The sequence below is a fragment of the Falco rusticolus genome, chromosome 6 (assembly GCF_015220075.1).
Source record: "Falco rusticolus isolate bFalRus1 chromosome 6, bFalRus1.pri, whole genome shotgun sequence".
NCBI classification, from domain to species: Eukaryota; Metazoa; Chordata; class Aves; order Falconiformes; family Falconidae; genus Falco; species Falco rusticolus.
The window spans coordinates 49176265-49188427 of record NC_051192.1 but is presented as its reverse complement, the minus strand read 5'-3'; the positions used below and the strand labels follow the sequence as shown (position 1 = coordinate 49188427).

Genomic DNA, 12163 nt, shown 5'->3' with positions numbered 1-12163 from the left:
AAATAATGAATAAAAAACAATCCAGAAATGGGAAACAACTGAAGGAAGGAAGCTTCTTTCCCCCAGGAAGGACTCTGGAGATTGTTGAAAGAAATTCTGGTGCAAAGTTAGCATTATCAGGGTTTAGTTTTGGGGACTGGCTTACACAAAAGTGTAAATCAGAAGCAGTTCCAACTAGAGCAGTCCAAGTCTGTGACTGAAAATACTGCTGGGACTGAAAGCTGAATATAAAGGACTTGTAGAATTAGATTGTGCCCAGGTTTCCATACTTTACCACCACCATGATCCCCATCTTTTACTTCAGCAAAGCGAGGCCAAGCAATCTCAGAACACAAATATGCCCCACAAAACAAAAGAGTACCTTCAGATTTCCCAGCATCCAGTACAAATGATTGAGTCCGATTTGGTAATCCATCCAATTCAAGGCTGGTTCAATGGCCACACCACGGCAAAGGGGGTCACAGCATGGGAGAATGATTAACTTAATCCTCCTGCCTTGTTTGTTTGATGCTGCCTCACTCCACTGCAAGTCAATAAAACTTTGTGCACGGACACACACAACTTCCAGCACCTGCCAGCTGGGCCAAAATGGGGATTAGCAGAGCTGCCTTTCTCTTTCTTTTCTTGCTCAGCTCAGGTAAGAGTCCTTTGCCTTCCGCTTGCCTGGGTGACATGGGGATCAAGGGCTTGCAAGATCCATTTGATGAAGGTGGGACCTCGAATCCCTGTTTCATCATTTACCTGGACGATGATGGATTTGGGGCTTCCTGGCCAGAGAGTTGCTGTTGAACAACAACTGTGCTGTGAACAACCACAAGAGCTGTGATTGCTCCAGTGTTGTGTTCATTAAAGACACCAGAAGAGCAACAGCTTTGGGGAACAAATGGCTCCCTGAAAACACACCGCATGGCCAGAAATGGGGATACCTTTGGAAAGCATCCCAAAAGCCTGCTACAAAACCTATAGCAGTTAGAGAGACTGCTTTCTCTGGTTTTAGCAGGCTTTGGATCAAATACTAAAGCCATTTTACTGCCAAGCATTGCTAGGCACAGTGTTCCTGGTTTTCATCCTCTATGATAGGAGTTTTAAAGTTTTAAAATTAAATATTTAAAACAAAATTAAAAATGAAAAAGCTCCTTTATATTCCAGCAATTTCACATTTTCTGTTGTCACTAACAAGAAAATGTTCTCTCTTGTTTTCCGGGGGGCAGTAGAAATTTAATCTTCAATAACTAGATCAACTTTTCCAGGAATATGCCTAGAATTGTTTTTTGCAACTCCAAAAGAAGACAGGTGTTCCACTAAGGATAATATATGAATTTCAAGCTCATCTACAAATTCTGTTAATAAATATTCCGTATGTAGTATAAATTTCAATCAGATTTCAATCAGATATCATATTCCTAGTACTTTAACATTGCATATCATTGTATGGCACTTAAATGACTTTTACAAAGTACTGTTAAAAACATCTCGGTACAGTTTGTATGCTTTTCTAATAGCCCAGGCATTTAATATGTCAGAATACCAGGAATGTATCATTGTGTGATTGTGCTGGGTTAGAAGAAACAGCTAATGACGTTATTTTTATTTGCTTATTGTTATCAGCTCTAACTCACTTGCTCCGAGGTGATGGTCCACAAAACTGCCTTAAAAATATTATTTATGTCTTCTGGATTAGTACTGGTCAAGTCTGGAAAGTTACATATATAAAAGAAGAAAATGGTTTGCTCACATATATTTGAGTATTCTGTTCAATTATCATGTGTCATGTCCAGGTTTATAAGGATTTGGACTTCAGCCAGAGTAATAAATTTCCTGCTGCATTTTCATATGTATTGTATTCTTTTTTAAGTTTATAATTTGCAGTGTTTTCCAGGTAACTAACATCACATTTTCTTTTCTGTTAGCTAAGCTTTTGCCAACCTGTGTTGCCTTGTAGATTCTTAACTGCAGCATTCTCATTTTTAATGTCTGATTTCTTTCCTCCCTTTGTAGTGAAAGGAGATATACTGGATGACTATTTAAGAACAGATGGTGTTTGGCTACTTACTCGAAATAAACAGGTTTACAATACAAATAATGAAAAAGAATGTGCAGAGAAATGTGAAGCAGAAAGAAATTTTAATTGCAGGTAATTTCTGTTGAATCTTCAAACTATGTCATTGTGGGTGCCTGCATATCAATGATGTTTTCCTACTGTTGCTCAGAACCAACAACCCCATCCTGCTGCAGCAGTGCCTCCCATGCCTGTGCCTTTATCTTGTGGCTTATCTCCACCCATAAATTGCCACAAGGTCAAGTAAAGCATGGATTTACAATGTATTACTCATTCTGTAGTAAATGCTTAAGTTCCTGCTCTTACCCAATGTTAGGTGGAGAGCTGCTTACGCCTCTTTAGCTGGGTGCTGCCTTGTTTCACAAAAGAAGAGTGAGATACTTCTAATTCATTGTAGGGAAAGGTGCTGACCTGAGCACTTAGGATGCTGTTGACAATGTTTTGCCAATGGAGTAACTAGCTTCCCACACACCAACTTACTCACGTAGTCATACATCCTGAAAAAGTCATCCACTTTGGTGCAGTAGAAAATGTCAGTCTCTTACTCAGTGTCTCAGATACTGAGTGCAGTATCTGAAATACAGAAATTGATACAAGGCAGTGCTGATAAATTAATAATTTATAGAAAAATAATTATGAGTTAATTAATTTGAATTTAATTTAAAATATTTCTTCCTACGTCAATGTTGCTTCCTTCTTAATTTCAACAGGGCTTTCCTATTCACCAGGAAAAAGCTACAGTGTTTAACACTGGCTGAAAACACCAAAATGACAGTGACATTTGACAGCGTGGATGTAGTTCTTTATGAGAAGAAAAGTATGTATATAGTAAGATGCTATACTTTACACATCAAACCTATTTTAATGACATCCTTACACTCTCTGCTGCAGTGATGGAGCAGCCGTTGCAGGTGGGGACAGTTTCAGTGAGGTGGGCCTGCACCCATTATGTACTGGGCTGAAACTGCCAGAGAAGTCCACATATAGCATCAAGGCTTCTTATATTTGAACTTGTATTTAACTCCTTTGGTCATGTATTGTTGGGACCAGGCAGAATAAACATACTCCAAAGCAAAAATCATGTATTTCTCTGCCCTTTAAGTATTTGCAGTCCTCTGCTTCATGGAGCCAGTGGAGTCCTTGGTCATACAAAATCTCAAGACCACAGGATTATCTATGCCTATGTACCCACTTCTCTAATTTTCTGTGTAATAACTCAGTCAAGAATTATTTGTCTTAAATAACTGTATTGACTTATAATTGTTGTGTTATTTTAAATTATAATCAAATGTTCGCATTTTGTAAGCTGTTTTGTTTATGCTTAATTCTTATTATATGGCAGGCTCAGATAAGTGGCTTGGTTTTAAGATTATTTTTGGAATTAATGCTTTTCTAAGTTTTGAATACATTCTATATAGCTGGGAAAATAAATATTTTTTTAATAACTAGATTATCTTCATAAATTTTGTGGGAACATAGATAATGCAGTCACAAACACTAACTTCAATGAGTCTTCTGGGAAAAATAAATCTATTGCTAACCAATATGTAAGATGAATAGTGAACATTTCTTGTTAAGAATAATTCACTTAGTTTCAGATTATTTTTGGTGTCTTTACAATTCTGAAGCATTTGAAAGATAGACAGAAAAAGGAACCTGCATGAATAACCATGCTGCAGGTCCCATTTACCATATCAAAGTTTTAAACAGAAAGCGGTTCATGTCCAAATTCCCAGCTAGTATGAACTGATACAGTGCTGATGAATTCATTAACATCTGCTGGAGATTTGGCTTAAACATAACAAAAACCTAAAGTGTTAACATTTACACATCCGTAACCTAATTCTGCTACTAGGCTGGATAATGGGTTGCCAGGTTCACAACACTGGGTACATCCTGGTTCATAACAGATATGTTCAGTAAGTACTAACTGAACCTCTAGCTGATTATCAGCCAGTGACATTTTGTTCTTATGGTGCAATATGTGTCCCTTGGTGTCTCCTTTCTATGCAAATGACAGGTGGATTTTCTCACCAGTTTTCCTGAACTTGCAGTTTATGCTTAGCTCAGACAGATTGCTAAAGCCATAAAAGCTAGAATTTGAAGTGTACTGCTTGATCTTGAGTGTGATTGTGGTCAGATTCCTTCTTGTTTTAAAAGGCAAAACTGCTGTTGCGGCTGCTTTGATCAAAAGATTTTAGCTCTATAGTCCTGTGCCCCCATGCCCCAGTAACAGACCTCACAAGGCTAAAGCCTATGGAGAGCTCTTCTCCACCGTTATTTTTCACATTTCTCATAGACCACAGATGTGTGAGTCACCATTACAGAAAAATATTGGAGCAGGTTCAGCCAAATAATTTCTGGCACAAGTGGAGTATCTGTGGAAACAATGGGTGTAGCCAGTGCCTCAGCATTTTAAATGTGATGTTTTTTCACTGAAGTCAAAATTGGTTGGAGTTTTCCTTTGAGGTTAGAACAGGATAAAGGATGAATATGTGCTCTGAAAATTCCTCTGCATATGTTGAAAGTGAATAGGCACATGCACAAGTCATTAATTATTAAATTGAAATGAGCCCTTCTAAATGAATAAATAATCCTTATTGATCCTAATTGTATGCTGTCAGAGGGCCACACGATAACTCAGGCTTAAAGGGGTACAAATTAAGACAACATCCCTAACCTCGTCAAGGCCCCTTTACATTGCTTGCCATTGTCCAAGCTCTCCCAAACTTCTGAAACATCTGAAGAAACACACCTGAGCTTCTGCCGGCAGCAAAACGCTTGATTTGATACCCAGGAGCCTTGGTGTCTCAGGAAAAGGAGACAGCATTCTTTGGCTTCTCTTCTTTCTTGCCTGCGTCCTCCACAGCTATTCCCTGGAAGACAGGCCTAGTGCCTCCAGCCTCAGTGTTCATCCCAGTGACCTTCCTGAACACAAGTAACCTAGAAATTTAGTCAGAGCCCTCAGCTCTGCTGCTCACACCCACGTTGGAGGCAGCTTTTCCTGAAAAAAAAAAAAGGCAAAAAAAAAAAAAAGGCCTAGCTTGGCACCTTCTCATGCTTCAGGATGGATTTGTCTTGTTTACATTTTAGCTTTAACTGAAACTGTAGGGTGAGATATAGGTCTGCTCCCCTCCCTCCTCATCCTCTTGGAAGCAGAGCTTTTCCTTCCTGGCCATGAGCAGGACTGAAGGAAATGTCACCACCTGAGTCCACTGCAGGAGGAGACACCGTGTCTGGTTCCTCACACCGAGGGACCAGCTCAAAAGCCTGTAGATGCCTATCATGGCAGGGGGTCCCCCCCGAATGGAGGCACTTGTCTGGCTGTCAGGCCCAGGACAGAGACGTGCTTACTTGCTGTCCTTCCGCAGGGTGAGAATCCCACCTAAGCATGGCAGGCAGCCACCTCTCTTCCTTCACTGCAATCACTGTGTAGGCTGTCATAGCAAACACATTCAGCTCTAGCCCTTCTGCAGTTACCAGTCCTTTGCTGTGGCTGGGAGACCTTTCCTGATAATTTTAAACTAGAGGCTGGCTCTTCTCAGCTCCCACTGCAGACTGAGTGGAGGTCAAGTCTCCCTCATATTTAACATCTATCACTGTCACTGAAAGCTGCAATTAGGCACTGCCACAGTCATGAATGGTCATGGATACCAAATCCTTTCATGTGGAACCTATTTTCTCTTTCCCTGATTTATCCTTGTGCTAATGGTCATGGTTATTTGAAACAACCCAACCCACATACCTGAGCCTTGAGGCAGCTCGATACTAGCAGGGGAAAAAATCTGCTTCACAGACTCCTCATTTTCATCTAATGAGTTATCAGGCATCATCTCCTCATCATTCAGCATTCTTACAATCTGCAGCAATTTGGGAACTGCTTGTCTCAGCTTTATCTCCTGACACCTTCTGCACTCCAGGATGCCCACCTCTGACAGGTGGGGGACACACTGTCACCCTTGGCTATACCATTCAGCTCGTGTGCTGCTGCTATGCAATGCACTACCTCTGCCTTCATAGGGATACCTCTTCATGAGAGTCTGCTTCAGCAGGAAGTGCTTTTAGCTCCAGCAGCCAAAGAGTTGCTTCATTCGTTTTTCCAGGGCGCAGATTTACAGTGCCTAATTTTTTTTATTTTTTTTTTCAAACAGAGGATGTAGAGTCATCTTCCTTCCACTTTCCACTAGCAGGAATATATGACTATCTCGTTCCTTCTGAAGCTCACAGCTACCACTGCCAACATCTTTGTGGAGTCTTTGGATAATCCAAATGTCAGCATTTTGTATTTGTAATGGCCCCAGTCCACCTCAAACCAGAGATATTTCTCAAAAGGCTGTTAAAGTGCATCATAAAAGTGATACTCACCTTCTTAGAAGCAACAATCACCACTGAAGCTGGTGAAGGGTCTGGAGCACAAGCCTTTCAAGGAACACCTGAGGGAACTGGGGTTGTATAGTCTGGGGAAGAAGAGACTCAGGGAACCTTACAGCTCTCTACAACTGCCTGAAAGGAGGTGGTAGGCAGGCAGGGGTAGGTCTCTTCTCCCTGATAACAAGGAACAGGACAAAAGGAAATGGCTTCAAGTTACACCAGGGGAGGTTTAGATTGGCTATTAGGAAAAATTTCTTCACTGAAAGGGTGGTGAAGTATTGAAACGGGCTGCCCAGGGAGGTGATGGAATCACTGTCCCTGGGGGTTTTAAAAATATGCATAAATGCAGTGCTTACTGACGTGGTTTAGCGGTGGCCTTGGCAGTCCTGGGCTAATGGTTGGACTTGATGATCTCAAAAGTCTTTTCCATCCTAATTTTTTCTATGATTCTATTCTAATCTAATTAATCACAGCCAGCATCCCCCTGCCTGAACTTGAATTTACAAATAGAGACATTTAGCTCCCTTAAGCCTCACAAAAGTTTTCCGTCCCCACCATGACTCCTTAGCACCAGGAAATAGCTGTTGTAAAACTCCTTTTTGCTGAGATATGATGAAATCTGTTCTGCTTAAAGAAAGTAATCTACAGGACATTTTGTGACCCTGCCACTCCCTTAGGTTCATGGTGACTGTACAATCTCATGTATGCCTGACTCAGACCTTGGAGTTCATAAGAGCTACTCTGACCCCAGTCTTTGCCAGAGCTCATTTTCCTTGGGACTGGATTCAACATATACATACAAAACATCTACTTTAAAACTGAAAGGTTCATCCCTCTGGAAACTCCATGAATATATATCTGGCAGTTACAGTTTTACTTACCTTATGTTAATGGAAAAACCCTGTATGAGGAATCCTCTTTTGATTACAGCCTCCTTGTTAACAGCAGGAATAATCCACAAGGCCCAGATACATAGGTTTTGTGGGTTATGCTCACTACATTTTGTTGAGTCAGATTTCCTTTGGTTCTAATTGGCCTTTCAGAGTTCAAGAACCATGGCATTTTTATAGACTCAGTGGCCATCTAGGATGCTCACCCTCTTGTAGGGTTAATAACCAAAGTTTTGGGAATTAGTCACTGAAATGTTTTGTAAGAACTTGGTTAAAGACGTCTTCTTTACAGAGCAGTTTGCCCAGTCAAATCTTAATTTTGTCTTGACATACAGTTTGGCGTTTGATCCCATCCCTCTTTTGAGGAACACAGACCATCAGGGGTTATAGGGCAGCACAGGCAACTCCTGCCCAGGACAGAAAAGTAAAAGAGACTTTGGGGGTCAAACAGCAAGAAACCATGTTACTAAATGCTGTTTAAGAGGGATCAAATATCAAAGCATAAATCCATGGTGGTTTCCACATGTCATTTGAACTGGGAAGTTACTTGCTTGTCTTCATTCCTGATCCAGCTCTACAGAGCCTCCACCCCTTGCCCCAGGTGTCAGATGTGTCCAGCTTTTTTTTAGGCAGGCTAAAACCATTTAGAAGAAACCTGGCAACACCAGGAAGTCCATGGGCAAGGCCATTGACCAGAGATGGTCATGCTGGGACCTGCTACTAGAGTATCAGTGCTGAAGCAGTAGTGACAAGACTTTTGGGCACACCAGTAGCTCTCTGACAACCAGGCAGCAGGTCCCTTTTGGCAAGACAACGCAGCACAGACATTAGTAGTCCCAGCCACACACTGCGACAGCAGTAACTGTTGCAAGGTGTCCAAACAAGGCTCACCTTTCCTATCAGACTGGTCTCCTGTTCTTGCTTTAGCATTTCCATTTTACATTTTGGGGTTTAGGGGGAACCTTCTTGTGCAAGCAAATATCTGAAAGGGGAAATGAAGGTCACTCCCCCAAATAATTGGTGGTTTTTCAAAGTCTGTTGCAAATAAAAGCATCATCAACATGCTTTGCATTCTTTCCGCTTTGGAATCCCACTAGAAAGTATCTGGGAGTCTGAGGGTGAGAGGAATCAAAGATTTGGGGGCTGCTTATGTGACAAACATATTTTGATAACTAAAAATTTTCTGGCCTGAAGGGATAGTTGCATGACACCCACACTGTGAATGTGCTTATGAGCAATGCATTTCAAAGAACCTCCAGCTACTGGTGAAAGACCTTCCTTTTTATCCCAGTAGTATAGCAGTATAAGCATACATCTTATACATGTCAAAAACAATTGCAACTTGTTATATCTGTTCTCTTAACTAGCCTTTACTAGCTTTATAGAAATGCTTCAGGAATTTTCCTCTGTAGTTGCTTAGTACTCGGTAACTAATTTGTTTTTAAATGCCTTATGGAATCACAGCTGTTTGCATGCACAAGAGGTTCAAAACATGCGTAAAACATGGTCCATCATGAACTGATGAACTTCAGAGTTATCTGAAGATTCTCAGTTTCAAAATATGCAATGCTGTAACATCATTGAATTAACAAAGCCAATTCCATTTCAGTTTACCTTCTACAGTGTAAAAGAGGGATTGGGAAGGACTACAGAGGAATGGAAGCTAAAACTCGGAGGGGTATTCCATGCCAGAAGTGGGCAGAAAAAACACCCCACAACCCAAAGTATGGTCTTATTTAGATTTGTCTTCATGTTGTTCTGAATCTCTTCCAAGCTTTCTCAACTTAATGTGTATAAACAACTTTATAGTACATGTTATCAAAGGCAGTTGTCAGGTGACTTTCTAAGACAATTTTATCTTCTTCTGTCTTGTTAATTTGGACTCTACTGGAAGAGAACTGCAATGACCTGGGTAAGGAAAAGGTATATTGTCAGCTAGAAAAGTTGTGTCTAAAAGCTGGGCCTCTTAAGAAGATGAAATGCTCCTTCTGTCAACACATGAGGAAAATTTTGTTGGTGGTGACAGTAGGGCCATAATTCCTCTCTTCTGTATAAGGTGTAGAAAAAAAGGCTGTGATAACTGTCCACGTCTGTGACCCCCTGCCTGTCATCCAGACAGTCAAGAAGAAACATCCAGCAAAGTATCCAAGCCCAAAGGGACCTGCCCAGGCAGAGTTTTCTCCAGGCTGCTGCCACTGGGCTCGCTGAAACCAGTGTGGGAGCAAAGGTTCTGTTTTCTTTGTTGGAGATTTATCTGTTAAAAAAAAATATTTTTTGTTGTTCTAATGAAACTTGGATGTACATGTTTAGATTTTTTGTTTAAAAGCCATTTAGTCTTCTCTGGGAGGACTGCTATAGGAAGAAGTCTAAGGTCACTTGCTTCAAAATCTTGCAAATTAAGATGCGGTTGTGTTTGGTGAATACTCTCTAGAAATACTCCACTCAAAGTAGCTCCACTAAGAAAAATACATGGCAGAGCCACAGGTCATCAACTGGATGCAAGTATTAAAGACAATACTTATCCTTTAAGACTGTCATAGTCCTTACAGGCTGTAAACTCACTCATCATTTGCAACTGGGACCTAGGGAGAAAGCTACTAACAGTAGTTATAGAATGTTTTTTCAGATTTCGTTGAAAGGTTTCAATGGGAAATCTGTTTCTCTCATTATTACTGGAATTAATAGAGCCCACAGCTGCCTAAGCAAGTTGTACATTTCCCTTCTGCTCCACTAAATTACTGGAATTAAAACAGAATTTTAATGCTGTTACAGTCATACACCTGAAAAACACCCCAATGCAGGGTTGGAAGAAAACTACTGCAGAAATCCTGATGGGGATGAACGTGGACCCTGGTGTTACACAACAGATCCTGCTACCAGATTTGATTACTGTAACATCCCAGAGTGTGAGGGCCAGGTCATGTACACTGGAGAAGGTATATTTCTTTTTCAGAGAAGGAGTGTCTGAGTAGGTAATGTTATTGTTATTCCTGCTATTTGTTCTTGCTTTATTATTGTAGATTGGTTTCAAATGTGAATTTAGATCAAGCTGGGACTTAAGTTCTCAACACAAAGGTTTTTTCTTAATTGGCTCCAGTTATCAAAGTAATTTTGTAAATTTTTTTTCTGAAATTTTAAAATCTTTTGCTGATATTGTCCTGCTCTTACTCCTGGCAACTTATTTTATTTGAATGAGAGTAAAGATTGACCCAAGTTCTGTTTTACATACATCCCATTGCTATTAGTACATACAGATATGTGACAAAGTTCTCCCTCCAAATAACATGTATCCCTAAAGCTTTATACATTTGGCTAGGCTGTAATTTGTGGTTTTCTGCATTCCTTTCATCATTATCTGGAGCAAAACCCTCTTTTCCTTTCAGTGTAGTCTCCCATGAATAGATCAGGATCAGAATTCACAGCTCTCGTAAACCTTGCTTTGTTTTCATTCTGCCTAGAACCTACAGTGGAATGCATGCAGTGTAATGGTGAAGACTACCATGGAGAATTTTCCAGAACAGAGTCTGGGCTTCAGTGCCAGCACTGGGATGCCCAAGAGCCTCATATGCATGGATTTACCCCAAAACAGTGAGTCACACTCAGTGCTGGATTAATTCCTGCAGTGCCTGGGAGACCCTGCCTGCAGACAGCCCAATTGCTACAGCTGGCCATAGCTGACTCACAAGCTCCTCTTTCATTTTAAAATACGCAGCTTTCCAGAGAAGGACCTGAAGATGAATTATTGCCGTAATCCTGATGGTGAACTTCGGCCCTGGTGTTTCACTACCAGCCCTACTAAACGCTGGGAATATTGCAATATTCCTCGTTGCAGTGAGTCTGATTTCCTGAGATCACTCCAGAGGGTAGCTTTCACATTAAAATCGTTCAGAGAAGGGAAAGGCAAGAAATCACGGTTCTGACTAATCCAAGGAAATCACTGTGAACCAGGGAAAGTGCAAATTAATAAACAGAATCACTCTTTAAATTTCTATTACATAAAGTCATGTAATGTCAACAAGGATGCAAGTATCACGAAGTGCAATAATGCCAAAGACATTATGGAAACCCTAATTTGTCTTCAACCACCTTACTATTCAATTTGCCTGAGAGGCAGGGCATTCAAGTTATATGAGGTGGTAGTTTTCAGCTCACCTGCTAACTCCTGGAAAGCACCTAGATCACCATGTGGGTGTACTGTGACATTTAACTGGGTCTGGCCAGCACAGCCAGCACTGCCTTTTTCTTAGCAAGGGATGAGTCTGGGGAAACAAGCTGAGGCCTCAGGAGAAAAACCTGATTTATCAGTGAGCTAGCTTAACCGATTAAGCTGAGCACACTAAATCTGGACATTCCAAAGCACTGAACAACTAGATTAGCATTGCTGTTTGTAGAACTGGCCTGCACTTTGAGAAAAAATATTTGTGTTTTTGTCTCTAGAGCTTGCTTTCTTATACATCTGCACTTGCCAGTGCTCTAAGCAGCAGCATGTGTTTGCTAGATGTAGTTCACCTCAGCATGCTCAATTAGAGATGGAAGAATGACTATTTATAGACTTCTGTGATACATATGATAAAGTAAATTGTGAATGTTACCATAGCAACTCCATGTTGTGCTTAAAGTTTAAGGAACAGACTAACCTTTGTCTCCTCAGGAAATTCCATGTGCAAAGTATATATAATAGGTATGCACTGTATATTTGTTTTCCCTCTGTCCTCTGCAGTTCTCTGCCTCTGATCGTTATTCTTACTTTCTTTGCTGTTCCCCACATGCCAGACTAACTCACTTTCCTTCACTCCTGCCCCACTTGCCCAATTCACTGACTCCAGGGGCTCAACACTGAAGG

At 40.8% G+C, this 12163-nt stretch overlaps 1 protein-coding gene across 2 annotated transcripts in view; it reads left to right on the top strand.

Annotated features, from left to right (window-relative positions):
• Positions 1-512: 512 nt before the first annotated feature.
• The window catches only part of LOC119149609 (plasminogen-like), a 29247-nt gene continuing 17596 nt past the window's right edge, over positions 513-12163 (top strand). Inside the window, exons 1-7 of one of the 2 annotated variants that reach the window (XM_037391034.1) lie at positions 513-637; positions 1999-2134; positions 2770-2876; positions 8930-9044; positions 10093-10256; positions 10779-10908; positions 11033-11151. In XM_037391034.1, coding sequence (XP_037246931.1) covers positions 589-637; positions 1999-2134; positions 2770-2876; positions 8930-9044; positions 10093-10256; positions 10779-10908; positions 11033-11151 — 820 coding nt within the window. In that variant the 5' untranslated portion in view covers positions 513-588. The remainder of the gene's footprint in view (positions 638-1998; positions 2135-2769; positions 2877-8929; positions 9045-10092; positions 10257-10778; positions 10909-11032; positions 11152-12163) is intronic. The other variant, XM_037391033.1, reaches the window with a different exon arrangement.